The sequence below is a fragment of the Loa loa genome (genome assembly GCF_000183805.2).
Source record: "Loa loa unplaced genomic scaffold supercont3.44, whole genome shotgun sequence".
NCBI classification, from domain to species: Eukaryota; Metazoa; Nematoda; class Chromadorea; order Rhabditida; family Onchocercidae; genus Loa; species Loa loa.
In genome coordinates this window covers 155,143-173,782 of record NW_018108224.1, presented here as the reverse complement: position 1 = coordinate 173,782, position 18,640 = coordinate 155,143, and the positions used below count along the sequence as shown (strand labels likewise).

Here is an 18,640-nt window from a genome sequence, read left to right as displayed (position 1 = left end):
TATATATATATATATATATATATATATATATATATATATATATATATATATATATATATATATATATATATGTTAGTCTAGAGAACGTAAAAAAGTTAAACTGAAGCTGTCATAAGAATTCGTCTTTTCAAAATGAAATTTTACTAAATCGCAATAAAATTTGCTCTGAATTAGTGAGTTTGTGAGTACTTTAGATGGAAAGGACAATCATGGGAGAAGGCGTCAACTAACCATAATTTTTCATAATTTTCCGTGCTATCCATGAATCATTTCTTATACAAACCATTAATTTGTCTAAGATTTAATCAATACTTCCGAATTTGAAATAAGCACAGTATCAGAATTAGTGTTATTTAATTTCATGTTAGTTCTTTTTTATGTAAATTCTATCAGCTTTTTTTTTATGCTTTCAGTTAATATTTGTTTTATCAACCGAAACTACTGGAATGTGGTATTGTGAAAATTGGTGTGGAAAAAAAAGAAAACTTTCGTGACGTACACAAAATAAACTTGTGAGATACAGGAAAAAAGGAAAAAATTAAATTCTAGTTATATTTTAAAAATATTTCGAATGATACAAATACATGATTTATACCTTTTGAATAGAAAGAATTCAAGCAAACAGTATCTTTATTATAATTATTTGTATATTACGAGTTTTTTAAAGTGTCTTAAAATGAAGCTTCCTTGCTATAAAATCTAAGAATGTTGTCGTCCTCTTATCTTTCCTCATCACTAAAGTACAGAAGGAGTAAACTGCAAAGGAAAAAGTTACTATAGGTACATTAAGGAACAAAAAAAAAGATATTAGTTTAGCAAAAAGTTTAATCATTGGAAACTATCATTAGAAAAATTCTCAAAACAGGAATATTTAGCTTCGAGAATCCTATCTGTTTGCAATATATTCAGTGTGTATAGTGCTTACAGTACGATATAAATGCACTTAAAAAAAATTTATTTAACGCTTCTGACATGTGTGAATGATAAAATCTCCATAGCTTCAATATTATCGCTAGAATTAAGAACCTAAAAAAAATTTTTCAATGTCGAGCTTAGTGAGGAAATGAAATAGCTAAATATTAGTGAATCGAAAAACAAAACATGAACAAGTGTATCTAGCAATAGAAAAAACATATATACAAACAGAAAAATCAAAAAACACAAAGTCTTCATTCCCAAAAGATCAATGATCATTTCTTTGAGTTTCTTTAAAGTAAGGTTACCTTCATTTGATAAATCTTCAAGTTTTACTAGCCAAAATTCTAATACATTATTTCATCATTTGATGGATTATATATATCCCTATAGTAGAGGATATTTTCTGGAAAATGGAAAAATGGTGCTAATTATTATATTTTTCTGCTTACTTCTAGTTCCAGGAACACGACCGCCTATCTGCAGAATTCCAGATTCTCAGCTCTCTTATGCAAGATTGGAAATCTTTGTTCTCAAGTAAATAAACAAGTGAACGATTCATTCATTCATTGCATCTTATGGTAGCGTATAAATAATTGGATATGGATAAGCAAGGAACATTTTTGCATAAAACCTATTGATATCCATACATGTGAGCAGATTTAATAATTAAATTCACAATGAAATACTTTATGTTGCCACTCATTAAAGTGAAGGAAAAATTGTTATTAGATACATGTGACGACAGTTAACGACAAATGAATGATTTAGAGCTTAACAAATAAGGAAAACAATAAGGAGGAAAATGTATAATGAAATTAGAATATTTTTGCAGAATGATAGTAATAAGCCAGGTGACTGTACAGAATCTTCAAAATTACCATTTGTCGCCTACATATAACATCAGTTATTCCTACTACTTATTTTCAGGATGACAGATAACTTCGCAAATTATTTGTGCTATTTTGTTTTATCACGCAAACATGAAGTGTTTTTTAAATTTTATTAAAAAGAAAATGGTAAATTTTTTTCCAAAATTTAACGTGAAAAAGTGGCTTGTCAGTAAAATTTTCAATCGCATAATCTGTAAAAAATAAATCAGTTTGCGTGAAAGTAAATTGAAAGTAAATTTAAAAGAAGTTCAGTATGTGAAGTAAATTTATTGCTAAATTCTTCAAAAAAAGAAAAACTTTTTGTAGTTATGACGAAAGCTTGCTGATGAATTGTTCCCAGCTATTAAATTATTAATTTGTAGATGATTTCTTGAAAATATACAAAACATTCCACTTTATTCTTAGTCTAAGGAAATATTGACATTTTTTTTTAAAAAGTGTTAGGAATTCAAAAAATTTAGCTGAATTGAAATTTCATTCCTTTTTCTAAGATTTATAAGGCAATGTTTTGCAATAACTTAATCAAATTTAAAGAAGAAACGGAACTGATTGCATAAACTGAAGGTTGTGATATTGTAATAATGCGTTACTATGAAAGGAAAGCTTGCATTAAAAAAAAATAAAAACAGAAATATTTTCCAATTTCTCAAAAATTGACTGAACTGACTATCTACTAATTTATCTACTATTTACGATATCTACTAATTTAAAAAAAAAAAGAAAAAATTGGTTTAATTCAAAAAAAAGAACGCCAAAATGTTGTCACGCGAAAATTTTCCAAAGAATGATTATCAGAATTTGATTAAAAAAAAAGAAAAAATAGCACTTCCCTTCGTTGTTTAAAACGAAATATATCAGTGTTCATTTATTCTATACATAAATTTTGCTCTGTTCGATCAAATATTTGATCCTAATGATAACTTATATGCGATACATGATGATATACATTTATTACATTGCACTGATTGAGTTGTTAAGACCTGGAGGAAGTTATATCACTCATTTGTCCCACCACAACTCTTATCGATTAAGTGTCAGCCATTGAACTTTGGTAGTAGTTCAAAGGCTGAAGTCAAGTTTTAAAGAACAAAGACGCGAAATGATTGCATCAAAATAATTTCAGAAGGATTCCTGTTTGAAAAACAATATTTTAAACGATCAAAGAAGTGCAAAAAAGTTCTATGAAATATGTGGACTCATTATTTGTTACTTTTAACTGATAAATTAATAATTAATAACCATTGACTCTATTTTTTGCTTTTTTAATGTCTTCAATTGATAAATTTTTAAAAAAAGTTGCAGGAAAAGAGAATCAGGAATGATCCTAGAATATAGCGATATGATTTGTCACTTGTCACCGATCGAAATTTCATCAGTGAGTGTTAGTGGAAAATAAATTTCAAAACTGACATAGCATGAGAGGGTAATAATGCAAAATGTTATAAGCCATACGTCATCCCTCCAACTCAATTTTTGTTTTCCTTTTCGATATCAAAATACCAAATGATGCATAAAGCTTTTTAAATTATCGTTTCGCACTGCAGAATTGCACCATATAACAAAGGTATTCATAATCATTTACTTACTTAATTTCAAATTCATAAATAATCCGTTACGAAATTTGAATTGAATTACACATCAAGTGTTACAGATAGTTGTGAAAGGTTCAATACAAACAATTAAAACATTTTGATTAACAGTTACTTTAATCCACGATAAGCATAAATAGAAACAGTCGATAATGTACATGAAAATTGTGCTATTATATTATCCAATGTGATAATTTTTTCACTTCATTTACATAATTTGAAAGACTGTCTATCACTGGCTTCATTTTTGATGAAGTGTAAAAGAGCTGTACCAAAGATAATCACTTTAATATCGCCTTAATTAAGTAACAGTAGTATCTTATGCGTCTAAAAACAGGATTTCAATGAAATTTGTTCACAAGACCATTTCATCCTTTTCCTTTCTTAGCCACCTAATCAGTTTAATCAGAATGAAATTCGAAACAAAATGCCAGTGCAAGAACAGAAAGACAATGATACATGCTTGGAAATGTTGGGATTAAAATTGAATTTAAGCTTGTCCTAATCCATACGGTAGTGATTTTGTATCCAAAATAGGATTTCAATAAAATTTGACTGCATCGTGTCTCTTCCCCCTCTATTAACAATATAAAATTTCCAATTTGTTGGTATTTTTTAGCTCGTTAAATTTACCGCAAAAAATGGAAACAACAAAATTAATTCATTCTGAAATCAAATATTCAAATCAAATAATCAAATATTCAATTTCAAATATATGAATTGCAAAATAGCGGTTTCATGAAAATTAATGGTTCATTACAGTATCTAATGCTTTTTTTTTCTTTTTTCAATCCGAAAATTATAGCCATTCTTTTCGTAGGGATGGATACTATCATTTTTTGCAGAATTATCAATGATATAATACATTGTATCTCTTAGTAATAACGTGAATTGTACAGACATGAAACCCTCCCGATTCAATCAGACATCAGATAGACCAATTAGTTTAATCCATCGACTGGATTAGACTATTCAAGGTGAGCAACAATAAAATTTTGCAAAATTAACCATCAATTCAATGTTCTTCGTTAGCGATTTTTTATTTCAATAAATATATGTTGTGTGTCATTCTGAAGAAGTCTATCTGAAACCGCTTGTCGGTCATTTCTAATATATTTGAAGACTTTTGATTTTATTGGAAAAATGAAGTCGTACAAAAAAAATTCTGATGAACTAATGAATAATGGAAAAAAAAGAGTTGATCCTGCTCGTTCAGGTGTATAACCTATAGATCATTTAAAGCAATTATTTGTTCGCGCTTTTTTAAAATTCATGTTGCGAAATCGGAATTTAACAAAAATTCGAAAATAATTTGCAATATGAATTATCCAATTTAAAACAATGTGAAAATTTTACATGGCTTCTTTCGAAATAGTGTTCAAATAAACAACTGGATGTAATCGAAAGCAAAAAAAAGGCGAACACGATTGAGTCAATGCGGTTACTAAAATGACTAAGTTGATTTCGAAAACATTTCTTTAGATGCGGTTTTGCTTCTCATCTTGGCTTTTACGGCAGTAATAAAATTAAAGAATAGTTAGAGACAACTTAATTATGTATGTTTGTTATGCTAATATGGTTGAATTCGTTTAGAAACATGAATGGCAGCGTCACCAAATTGCTTTAAGAATTTTGCAAAACTTCTAATTCATTCTGTATAGTGATGTAATTGCAAGCAAGTGCAAGCAAACACCATTTTCAGTTTGCCGGAAAGAACTCATAGTTAACCGTTCTATCAACCATTGAATTCTATATTCATGCACTGGTTGATGAGATATTTGATGATATCAAGCCATCTCATTCCCGACAACCGATACGTTGCAATGTTGTAGTTTGATTTTGGCTTATTGCGCAATCTTCTGCATTCACGTTACGCAATGTTTCCCATCTTTCTATGGCGGCAAAATAAGACAGATACGTCGTGAGTGTCATGAATGAATCACACCTATCCATCAACATCTTATGATACGTTTTCGAGTTTAATTGAAAAGGTAATTTTTCATTTAAAGACAATCCAGTGGAATACCTTATCAGTGACGTGTTTTTACCATCCCTGCACGTGTTTTCGTTAGTTTTCAGTCTGTTGTATGTGTCCGTTATGTCTAAGCCTCTTTTTTTCTTTATCCTTTGGAAGTTCACAGATCAAATGTTCAATGCTTAATATTTTCTTGAATGGAAGAGCAACGTGCGCAATATTCCATCTGACGGGGACGAACTTACCGCCCCTTGTTTACAAATACAATGAACATTTGCTCTAGTAGAATTTAAGAATTAGCACATTCTTTTGGAGTTAACAAGAAAGATATAGAAAGGGCAGAGAGATCGGAAATATATGAGGAATTCCGCCACAGAAAACAAGGAGGTTGGAGGAGTACGTATAAGTAAAGGGTATCGGATCTTTGAGCCAAATCTCTAATGGAAGTTGTGTAGTTCAGTGAGATAATAAAGGTAAATTATGAGTGTCCAATGACTACTCTAACGCGTTTATTCTTTTGTTCAACAGGCTAAGGCAATTCCAGCAAATAAATATACGGTATGCTTTTAATATTTCAAACGATTTCATAAATGACCGAGAATTTGCTTCTGTCACTCATGTTGTTCAATGTTAAGATGATAGCCTTTTAGCTATATTTCATTCGTTGAAAATGCTTTTATTAATTGCTAATTTAGGGAGCTTCAAACTACGTTTATTCCGCTCATTGTGAATACATCAACGTGTCAACAGGATGAAAGTAGTAAAGTTACGCTATTGACACGGCAGATTTTAGTTGACACGCACAAAGGAGATAAGTCTATTTCATTTGAGAGTTCTTTATAACTAAGAGAAAGAATTCCTTATAACTTTTATAACTTTATAAGAGGCCTTTAGCTCTTTATAAGAGTTCCTTATAATTTGAGAGTTCTTTATAACTGAACATGAATATTCCCGTTCAAAAATGTTTGCGCTATATGTTCTTGGCCTTCCACTATCCCTTGGCTTTCTGCTTCTCTCAGTTATTTAAGGATTCGTTTTTCGGAAATGCTGAAGAGAATTAGGGTGAAGGGACGAAAATGGCTGGACAGGAGCAATTATCAACGTCTTTCAGCAAGATTATTTATTATCAAAAATTAATTGTATAATTTCAGGTGAAAATCCTGTTTGCTAACAGAAATAGTGATCGATTTATTAACAACTGGTCGGGGAAATACATCTTCATGTCATCAAAAATCAAAATATCCTACGGAAAGTGTTAATTCTATTAAATACATTTTCTACTGTTATTTATTCTATATTTATAATTACTTTAGGATACATGTATTGCGTGAACTTGGAGACACATGTCAAAACTAGCACATATACATTGACATCTTGCTCAGATATGATCAAAAAGAACCAGATAAAGAACCAATCATGTGTCGGCTTTGATTGCATATTTAGAATTTAGAATAAGAAATTTTAAATACTGACCCATAGTTTTCAAATATTTGTAAAGAAAAGTGTGATATGATAAATGGTATTGAGAGATGATGAATTCAGCAAAGAGAATCGATAGATATGATCTGAAAGAAGATGGTGTTGACAAATTTCACTGTCCAAAACAAACTGACAATAAGAGTAGCATCTCAGAGATATTCCATTAGAAGAAAAGGGCACATAAAAGCGGGTGTTGGGATAAAAGCAAATGAATAAAATTTGAGATACTTAATACTTCCTCCTTTTCTTCCCTTCTCTTTCTCTCTCTCTCTCCCCGCCTGTCTCTCTCATTATCCTTCAAAATATTGAATATATGATTCATTAAGCTGATGAAGAATTTGATGATGAAGAAAAATTCAACAATAATACTTGCGAAATTTACGAGAATTTTATCGAGAACAAAGCAATGATGATAGTAATGCTGATAACAATGATAACAAAGAAAGCAAAAAAGAAGAGGATATTTTTGGTGATTTACGAGTATGCATGGGAGATATTATGCCTGCTGTCCTAGAAAAACATCTGAAAAAAATTAATGTTGAAATTTATTCCAAGCGTACACCATCCTTAACAATGTTAGCTGGAGATAATGATTAGTTGATATCGTCTTGTTAATCACGTAATGCATATGTCAATATAATTGTGAAAGTCTTCAATAATCCTGAATAGAACTAAAAATTCATAAACGAAAAGGGTTATGCAGCATGATAACGAGGGATTATTTATTTCTCATATAAAATGATTAAAAATTTGCTATCATTTATTGTTATCATAAATATCACCAAGTTTAATGGTAAAAACTATCAATATGATCAAAATTCTGCATATATAAAATGAAGCATTAAACGGATGCAATAGAAATCAAAATGATGATCACTTGAATTTAAGCGGAAAAAAAGTAAAACGATAAAAATGATAAGCTTTTTTAGCTTAAACAAAAACAAATCTTCGTAGCAATTCTTGAAAAGTTGCTTCCTTAATTTCAATTAAATTAAAACTAATATTATTGGTTGTTTATATGTTTCGTTCACTTTGACACTTCTTCCCGCTCCTTTTTCCCGTGCTTTGGGATATCAATAATGTTGAATATTTTAGTTTTACTGCTTTTTCCACTTCTTCTTTGTCTTGTCAAGAATGTTGGACAGTGTATTCTATTATAGTCTTTCTTCTTTTTTTATTGGAATGGCGAGAATAGATTTGGAACTTAAAAGTGTATTATATATTGGTGATAGTAGTGAAAAAGTTGGTACAGTGCTTATCAGTACTAAAATTGATAGAAATATTCAAATATCAACTAATCGAATTATTTTTTTGATAAAAATTCAGCCTCTGAAATAGGTCGATAAGAAGGAATTTGTTGGAATACCACCGGATGTATTGGATAATTCAGTTAATTTATCCAATGACATCATTCCTCAGATTAATTTCCTTTACAATTTTTGGCTTCGATACAACATTTCATTTTCTTTTATGGGATATAATTATATTGATAATATGCAAATGTACTAATGTAATTGCTGATATACAAATGCATTGATGAGCCACGAATGCACTGATAATATAGAAATATGCTAATAATATGAAACTATAAAAGTATATTGATAGCACACAAATATGCTAATAATATGCAATTATATTAACAATTTGAGAGTGGAATTTTCTGGTAATACATTTTGAATATTTTATTTTACGGTAAAGTATTTTGAATATTTTCAATAAACTGTATAAATAAATATAAAACGTTCTTTGTATTCTCTTGCATTTTTTTTTGGTTTTTTGTTTTTATACATTTATAATAGAAAAAAAAGAGAAAGAACGATAGTCATACAACAGTTAAAAATATTTTTCATCTTCCGTACAGCATTTAAAAATATTTTTGATCTATCCATTTGAATTTCGATAGTATTTCACGCTGAATGCTTCACTTACTTCCAAATTACGTATAATGAAAGAGATTTGAAATTAAATTTTCGATTAAAATTTCAAACAACAACCGTTTTAACGTTTTGTTATTGCTTATCGAAGTATGTAAACAAATAAATAAACGAGATTGGAAGAATTTTGGTATATCGCACTATTTCAGAAAAGTAGGAGAAAGAAAAATTTTTTTGGTAGTTTTGAATTTCGAGAAGTAATAGATATATTGCATGAATTATTTCGTAGAAAAATTCCCTCATTCAGAAAATGAGGAAGTAAGAATTTAAAAAAAAAAATTTCGAATTTTTAGCTGATTAATTGGAACGTCAAAAATCCGAGCTATAAATGCATTCTTCAAAATTTGGCAATTACTTTTTATTCGGGCAGCTAATCGACAAATCGACAACGCGGTCAGAAACATGGAAAAACTATTGGTTATTGATTACTTCATTCAATCATTATTAACTTTTTTTTACACTCGATACTTTATTAATGTCTCAATTTTGTCATACAGTAAAGCAATAACATCGAAGACATAAAAGAGGAGAAAATTTATTGACAAATTTAATTTTAAATTCAAATTTGAAATTTTGTAAGTCGATGATAAGCTTAGCAACTGCTTATGTAACACTTAAGACATAAAAAATTTTCAAAATTCCACGAAACAACATTTCGTCTGCTTAATGAATGCTGGTAATGTTTTTGTTAGTGTTCAGAATTTATGCCATACTTTAAATTTGAATTATTTTCAAAATTCATACAATTTATTTAATTATTCAGAATTTGTCCGCGATTGTTGCTATGAGTTTGGCATTTAGTATTGATTTAAGCAAGATATGCTTAAATAACATTAAGATTGTACAAGAGGCTTGATATTATAGGAGTTGAATAATTTAGAATGACTATAAGTTTACAAAAGTTACATTATTCAGTGTATAACATATGCAGTTGTATAAATAGATGACATAATACATCAGGTTTTTAATTATTACAAGGATAAATTATGTAAGCTAAATATTTCTAATTAATGCTCAAGAGAATATAGCAAAATGCCCATACGATGTCGGGAATTTATGGAAAAAAGCAATAATGTGTGGATGTGAAGTTTTTAGAATATGATTCATTTGGAACTCGTCCGTTCCTTAACCGCACCAATGGAATCTCACGTATGCATAAGTACCAGTGATTTTGAAATCCAGTAACCTGTTAATTTTGTTGCCTAGAATCAGCGTTCTAAATCATTTCTATTCCAAATAATGCATCTTTTATCTGTAATCACAATCGGCTGAAGTGATATCATTAGATATCACTCGACCTACATTACCGTACTGCTGAAATTAGCTGAATTATCGTAAAATAATTGATATATAGATAAAGTATATCAAAAGATATTCATTTTATTTGTTTGAAAACTTTGACTGTAACTAATGTTTAAATTTTTCTTTTTAATTTTCGATTATTCCTATACTTTATAATATTTTTGCAATAACAATAATAATTAATGTAAAGTTGAAATTTAGTTTTCTACATAATAGTTTTTCTCTTGCTTTCACTACTAGATTACTTGACAGATTTTTATCAAAAATATTAATTAAAATTTTATTTTAGATTTTATCCCATAGAGTACTAAATATCTGTTTAATGAAGGTATTTATGACATCTGATCATTTCCAACTTGGATTAAGTGTAGCATTTATTCTGGATGGCATGAAGAATATGTCATTTTATCCATTTTCAATGCATTTCTTGCAATTAAGCAACGAGGATGGCAAACGATTGTTCAAGCGACAACACTATCAATTCATTTTTATATCGTATGTATAAGTTATTAGTAAATTTAATAATTATTTAAATGTATATTTTGCATTTAAATTTAAATATGCTTAGCAAGAAAAATTTTTTTCCTTCTCTGCTTTTTTAAGTACTTAAACTTTCTGGAAAATCTTAAAAAATCTAAGCTTTATTCCTAAGTTCTTTTTTTTCTTTTTTCTTTTCAAGTATAAATATATCGATAAAAGTTGATTTTAATAAATTTTTTTTTCAAGAAATAATTTACAAAGAAACAATTATACTAATAATGAAAGGATATACGTTGATTCATAAGAAGAAAAAAGAGTCAAAAGAACTAAAAATCAAAAATAAAAAAAACTAAAAATTAATTTCAGGAATGATTTTATCAGTGCGTTAGATCTGAAACACCAATATTAAGTGGGTCACTAAATTAACGACATTTAATGCTACGGACAGGAAAAGAGTACAGCCAAGACAGACTACAGCCACAGCCAAGACAACAAATACTATTTGCTTCGAATTGTTGCAATAAAATGGAAAAGAATGCAAACCGACTTGTGACAGGATTATGCATAGTGTTACTTCTCTGACATTTACTTTGATTGGTGTATGCGACAGATTTTTATGGGAAAAAAAATTCTTGAGGGATGTAAATAAAATTTTATCGACAACTGAACTTCGCAGAATCTTATCAATTTCTCACTTATAACAATGACAGTTGTCTTCAACGATAAAAGATTGTCGTGAAAGATGAAGAACGCCTCAAGCAAGTACAGCGACATGATGATTAATTGATATAGCGAATTCATAGATACGAAGTGATGATATTAATATATAGCCAGGGATGGATAAAACAAGTTAAGAAGGATCAAAAAACAGGTTGCAGTAAATCAAATACAAAAGGAAAGGAACGATGCCTTCTTCTCCCTCTTCTCTCATGTCTTGAATTGTTACGTATCATGTTTCAACTCAACTAGAGATGATGTAAGTATATCTGTGATATACCAAACTGATATTATTCTGAAATTACTACTCATTCCTAATTAATTATTGTGAACCTGAGGCAATTAGTATTAAAGTTGCTTTTTTGCAATAACTTTTATTTTATTTTAAATTTTTTTAGGATATTTCATAATTTAGGATATTTCACTTTGTTGCTAAAACTGCTAATGTCTTGTTTCACAAAGTTCAGAATGGTTGTAAGATAATCGACAAATTCTGAAACTTCTTTTTGCAATGAAGTCGGAAATGTAATTTTATCAAGAAACTTTGAAAATTCAAAAATTCCATCAAAATAGACAAAAAAAAATCGAGACTTCACTTTAAACAAACAGATTAATGGTATTTGTCGTAAAATATCATCCCATACCTTTACAAATCGATGATAAAGTATTTTAAATTTCGAATTTCAAACTTTTTTTTACCAAGTTTTGGATTCTGTGAATGTCGTCGATTCGCTTACAGCTTTTGCCATGACAGTAGCCGCAATTTCTATGATCACGAGGACAATTATCATTTGCTATGTTATGAAGCCTAATGAGATAAGAGGTTTAGGTATACAATCAGACTTGCACAAATTTCTTAATAGACGGGATAAGATCACAGCTAACTTTCCGGAGGATACTCATTCATTAAATATTTCCTTCCATCAAATTTGCTGGCCGACTTATCTAATTAATGAACCATCTCTTCGTTGTCACTGTACAACAGCTTGTTTGAAACATTATGTTCATATCCCATCACGCTACCAATCCAACTAATTACCATCATTTCAACATGCTGAAATTCTTTGACAATCTTTCCGGACAGTTAATCCAATCCATTTCCAAAAATATTGAAACTGCGACTTTTCCATTCTGTATAAGTGTAAACAGATGAGTTACACTCTTCATACAACCAATTATATTTGCTGTTAAAGTACTTTTTAGTTTATATTTTGTATGATATACTTTTATTTGATTTAAACAAAGAATTTTAAGTAATGTTTGCAATTAATTGTTGAATATAGTTTAACGAAATCGTCTCTCTACTAATTTATGCTATCACTGAAAGTATATGTCATCGACAAGCACTTATACGGTATCATTTTCTGAGATTCAAATTAAATTTTAGTAACATACGTATCTAAATTTATGAACTATTACGGAATCGGTATGAATGAACTCGTGCAAAAACTGCGTGTACGTCTTAGTGAAAAACTTCCGGAAGATCTAAATACGGACTTTCAATTGCAACGTTGGATTGACGCATATGAACAGGTAATTATCCAGTTGCATCTACAATCAAAGCATGATGGCAATTTTGTGATTTTTCAGGATCTGGAAACATGTGTAGTTAAATTTGAGGAATATTTGGAAACTCGCAGAATGCTTGGGTAAGTTTTCTAAAGTTTAAAAGGCATAAGCTCTCACAATCAAAAATTTACTCAACCAATTTTCACTTCTTTCACTTTTTTTAAAGCTTCCAATTTGAATTTCAGTTCAGGTACAGTAATCCAGAAAGTACTGAAGATTTTTACCAGCAACCGTTGATTCGAAAATATGGCCGCTTTCTAACGCAAACTAAAATAACAAGACATTGGATTAAAGATTTGGATAATGGCATAGTATTCGTGGAAATGCCTATCGAAAATCCTCAAAAGGTTAAATTTCTTTGGATGATTAAGTTGGAAATACAAGTTGAAAACAGATAATAAATGTTAGAACTAAGGTTATAGCTAAATTACGCTTTTTAATCAATCTGACTGCTGTGATTTCATTATCGTAAAAAGTTCGGAAAAGTTCCTCCTAATAATTACTTGCAGTTTTTGAAAGCTGTTCGTGTTTCCGACTATTTGCATACATTTTTCGGTTTTTGTGAACATTTTCAAAATTTGGTTTTGGAAAATGAAAAGAAAACTGGTCGTCGATCGTATACCATTTGTATATTTGATCAAAAAGGATGTTCATTTCTACCCTACATGAATCCTCTTGGAACGATGAACAAACTTATGCTGGTTTCTTTTATTTCATTCATTATTTTCCATATGCATAAAAATAATGTAAAGTAAGCAAAATCAATATTGCATTTGCAGAAAATCTAACTAAATTGAATAAAACTGGCTGTTTAGAGTATCATCCAAAATTTAATATCTCAAAATTAGGTTTTATTACTTACTAAAATTTAATTTTATTGTACCATTGGTTCCCCGTTTAAGCCAATTTCAGGATATCATTATAATTCCCATAATTATTTGCCATTATCTTCAGTATCGAATTCATTTGTGGATGGATTACTACAGTGAATTGTTGAAACGTATTATTATCGTTAATTCGCCAACATTTTTTCCCGCTCTACGAAAGGTTTGAAGAACGATTTTTAAACTTTAACAAGTGAAGAGTTCGAGTGTCATTCTTTCTCCACCTTAGTTTAGTGTTAATTTTAAAGTTTTACGGTTTGGCGAAGTTTCCTTTCAATTACTTAATTATAATGTCATAAAATGGCGCAGGTGATGACAGCGTTACTTCCTCCAAGAACACTCAGTCGTTTCACTATTGCCAGAAACTTACCCAATGATTTGTTACCATATTTATCAATTGACTCCATTCCGGTAGCTTATGGCGGAAAACTTTCCGTACCGAATGCACTTGATAACACATGTGTGCCCGCTGAGCCAATTACACCGATCGACTATCAGGTAAGTTTACGATAAATGTACGTACATTCGACTATCAAGTCAAGAGAATTTCTTCCTCCTGCGTTAAACAACGAAAACATTTGTTGAAATTGACTATTCAGGAAAGCGGACAAATATGGCGAAGAAATTCAGTGCATGCCATATCGGAAGTTTTGACAGTGAAAGGCGGTAGTGTCTATCGTAAAGCATTCAGAGTTGTTTGTGGCCAGGTTTTGCTATATGAATACTTTGCCAGTGGTGATCTAAAATTCTGGATCTGTCAAGGTTACAGCAGTTTGTCTTATCAGTAACATCATCAGATGTTTCGTAGCAATTGGGTGATAGTAGTTTCCAGGTCACTCGAAAATCGTAATTTAGAACCACGGTAGTAAACAGAAGAACTGATCACTTGAAAAAAGTATGACATATTGAGGACATTGTATTTTTTCCCCAAAGAAAGCATTAAAGTGTATATCCGTTCCAGGTGATGAAATGGTGACACCGAAATTTGTGCACACAACATTAAAACTTACGGAAGAAGGGGAAGTGAATGCAAATGCAAATGGTATACTATCAATAAATATATTAAATCGAAGTGAATTCTTTTCACTGAAAGTAAATTTATCCTATGCTATTGTATAAAATGATGAGACATTTATCTTTTTGTGCTTTTGTTGCAGTAAAGAAGATATTTTAATTTGTTTCATTGAACAAAACTTCTAGTAAAATTTCTTGTAACCGATGGAAACAATGGAAATGTTCAGATTCAAGTAAGATTTAATTAAGGAATAGCAAAATAAGCAGGAATCGATTGTTAGATAATAAATTGAATAGTGTGCAAATAATGTCAACAATATGACAGAAATCTGGAAATTATCGTTTCTTAACCTCTGTAACAGTTAAATTCACAGTTTAAAATGACCTGTTAATCGATAAAAATTTTTTAAAAAAAGTGTAGCATAAGAAATCGACTATTCACTGAAGCATATCCTTGACAAAATGACAAAATGAACGATGATTAGTGGGGCAATAAAATGGTGGACAACAAGCTTTCATCATTACTAAATTGACCATCATAAAGGGGAAGAATTGGACCACCGCTGACCATTAATTTATAGTTGTGTGTTAGTAAATGAGTTGGCTCATCCCAAAAGTAATAACTGTTATAGTTTTCATCTTTTCAATGTGTCTACAATGCTTTACTTCTTTTGGGAATTCCTTTCTCTATGATTAATTAAGTATTGAAAATTGAAATCTTTTAAAATCTAAATTCAAATTTAAACTGATTGTTCTTAAAGTTCATATTTCGTTTAGATGATCTAATCGCTAAATTTGTGCACTGCAAACTTTCTGCCTCTTTTGCTCGATGCGTTATTTTCAAATTTTTAATATGAACATAATCTGTGAATGTAGCCTTTCCTTTTCCGAACATACTCAACAGATTTGATAAGGTATGAAATTCTAGTCTTAAAAAAATCGACTTCGTAATTTCATTAATTTATTCTCATTTCAAAAAATTGAAGATCACTGTAAGCACCGTAAAATACGGATCGTTGTATCATTTCACCATAAAAGCTGTCATCCGTCAAGTGGCACAAGGTATTCGTTGAATTTAACCTTATTTCAGTAGCACAGTACTTTCTGCCCTTACATTATCGAGGTATTTCTAATCTGAACCGACTGCTGGAATGCAGAGAATGAATGCCGTTGATTGCCAATCTTACAACATTCACAATCTACCGAAAAGTAATGTAAGTATTTTCTTGTTTCTATTAAAGAATTTGCTGAAGGGAAGTCCAGTGGTTTCTGGATTAACCATCATAAGACCCACCTTTAGGTTTCAGCTCTCACACAAACCCTGTTGAATGATTCATCTAATCAGCTTATTAATTAGGTTTCTACTGCTTTCACCTTTACCTTCAGGTATTGCACTCTCATCTGGTAGTGTTCCATTGCTTTAACTGAAGCTTTGAAACGTGCGACATCTCGATACTACCATAACGTTGTACAACATGATAGAGTAGTGTGAGGTGTGGCCATGCGCTTTTCAACTCAGTTGTATGACAGAATAACTGATAACTATCAAATGATAAGTTAAATTAATACTAATTGAATAAAACGAAATTAAGTAACACACCGAAATGGTTTATGCATGCTGCATGATGTTAGTATTATATAGATGATCTAGCAACGATAACTGTTGCCTATCGGAATACGTATACGATCGAGAATGGCTGCATTATATAGTGATATCGAAGTAAAGAACAAGATTTCTGATTATGATGATTATATTAAAAATTCTTGGAAAAAACACTTGATATTTATTCATTACCGTTAAGGGAAGAAATTTCAAATTACGGGGATACCAAACCTATAGACGACATGAAATAAATGGAGCGATCACTAGTTCGGTGCTGTTTACAAACAAGTAAACAGTAATTAAGGTAAAGCTCAGTGTATCGATTCGATTTACTCGTAAGGAATTGCCTCTGACTGTTATTTCATGCTAAACGAAAAATAGATTGTATAGTGATGAACAAATTGTTAATAAGTGATTTCATTAGAAATTAATTAAGCAAAATTCTCGGATTTCAATGAAAAATATTTTCGGAAAGATCAACAAGTTTTCTTAACCTTGTTCTCTTCCTCATTCATATCTATCACATCTTCTTTACCTCAGTTTGGCTTTTTGATACTGATTAGCAACAAACAGCCAAACTTCCGACAATACTCAAACGCTTTTAATGTATCATACAATAGCTTTAAAAGGCGACCTACAGATATAGATAGTATAATAGTAACTGAAAGGTGAATTATTCAACGAATCTTTGGACTTCACTTCACAAAACTTTCCTTCTCACTTAATTCACTTCATCCTCTGTTATCGCAAACACCAGTCACCAGAAAATATCAACCTTCCGATAGCCTTCTAACCGTTTCTTGTTTATTGTCGTTACTTTCATTCAGTCCAACAATTTCCGAGTTCCTTTGGTGTCGCATGTAATGCTGTAAAAAATTGATTTGAATGTAAGTTATTGCATTCAATCACTTGACGAGAAAAAAAAGAAGAAATGAAATTCCAATTTCTTTCCTGATTTTTATCATCTAATGAAATTTTTCATATTCCAGTTAAGAAAATGATACCTGAATGATAGTGTATGTGATAGCAATGACAACAATCAACATTAAGGCCTGAAGACATAGTGCCAAAAAAATGTTAAACATTTTACATCTTCGGTAATACATACCAACTGATTTATTGAGATGGCTTTTCCATCTGCCTACAATGGTGGCCAATTTAAAAAGTGGCTAGCAAATAATTTTAAAAATAATATTTGAAAAATCTAAATGCAAAAATTAATGATATTTGGACTTACGCTATTACTGATATCTGTTAATGATTCTTCGTAAAGCATTAGTACTGACTTTCTTCGTAAATCATTACTTCCTAGAAAATTTATACAAATATTGAGCGAATTTTTGTGAATTAACAGAAATAAATTGAGCAAAAGTCATTTTTGAAGATATGAATGAAACATGTCAGATCAAAGATGAAGTTTGACGGTTTTAATCACGGAGAGTAAGTCATACCCGTTTCTGTTTTCCATGACTTCTGTTTAAGTTTGAGCTTATTAGATGATTTTACAGCGTATATATCACCAGAAAGTTGAAACAGACGTGATTCAGATGGTTCTATTAATGATCGCCTCTTCCGCATTCTATTTTTAATTCTGTAACTAAAATTTTATAAAAAATTTCAGAATATTGAAATTTATTTGTGAGTGAAACTAGGGGATGTAAAATATTTCTGTAACATTTAAACAAGGTATACTTGATTTGTTGGCTTTTTGTGGAATTCACTTGGTTGCAGCTATTTGGATCACAAAATTCATCGCAAGGTATAGCATAAGCCTCATAGATTATATCGGCCTGAAAATGTGCTGGATTAACTGAATAAAACTGAATACATTCCGTCTTCTATTTCGGGATATTCGGTCTATGTTAAAGTACGACAATCTTAAAACCGCCAAAAATTCAGGAATTCAACACAACCCTATAAAACATTCAAATACAGTAAATTATCAAATAAGTAATATCACCTCATCTGAGAAGCCATTAAAGACGACAGTTAATTGCAAGTGATTTTTGTCAATTCTATAAATATCTTTAAGCATTCCATTTGGAACAGCACAACTGCAAGGAAAAATAAAGTAAATAATGCAAACATAATTTTAGCTAAGCATCTTGGATTGAAAAAAATAATGATTTTAGTAAGTTTCAGAAATTTCCATACCCATCAGAATCGATAATTGCAAAAGTTCTGCCACTTTGTATGTCGCGTGCAAATAAATCAATTATCGAAAATTTGATTGGTTTCTGAAATAATCGATAATGAAATTGAGTAAGTCTTCAGGTATTGTAAAGG

General features: G+C 30.2%; 3 protein-coding genes across 3 annotated transcripts; 2 read left to right on the top strand and 1 right to left on the bottom strand.

Moving 5' to 3' along the window:
* Nucleotides 1-9,883: 9,883 nt before the first annotated feature.
* LOAG_06032 (hypothetical protein) lies at nt 9,884-10,976 on the top strand (the record flags this gene model as incomplete). Its single annotated transcript, XM_003141568.1, has 3 exons — nt 9,884-9,934; nt 10,377-10,582; nt 10,934-10,976. 3 exons carry the CDS (start codon nt 9,884-9,886, stop codon nt 10,974-10,976), a joined length of 300 nt encoding a protein of 99 aa, XP_003141616.1.
* A 1,736-nt stretch (nt 10,977-12,712) lies between these two features.
* On the top strand, nt 12,713-14,856 carry LOAG_06031 (hypothetical protein; the record flags this gene model as incomplete). Its single annotated transcript, XM_003141567.1, has 8 exons — nt 12,713-12,817; nt 12,875-12,933; nt 13,044-13,200; nt 13,363-13,554; nt 13,808-13,900; nt 14,047-14,235; nt 14,337-14,499; nt 14,699-14,856. The coding sequence occupies 8 exons, from the start codon at nt 12,713-12,715 to the stop codon at nt 14,854-14,856; spliced, it is 1,116 nt and encodes a 371-aa protein (XP_003141615.1).
* A 2,268-nt stretch (nt 14,857-17,124) lies between these two features.
* On the bottom strand, nt 17,125-18,389 carry LOAG_06030 (hypothetical protein; the record flags this gene model as incomplete). Its single annotated transcript, XM_003141566.1, has 6 exons — nt 17,125-17,220; nt 17,463-17,495; nt 17,592-17,662; nt 17,806-17,945; nt 18,047-18,144; nt 18,315-18,389. 6 exons carry the CDS (start codon nt 18,387-18,389, stop codon nt 17,125-17,127), a joined length of 513 nt encoding a protein of 170 aa, XP_003141614.1.
* Nucleotides 18,390-18,640: the final 251 nt, after the last annotated feature.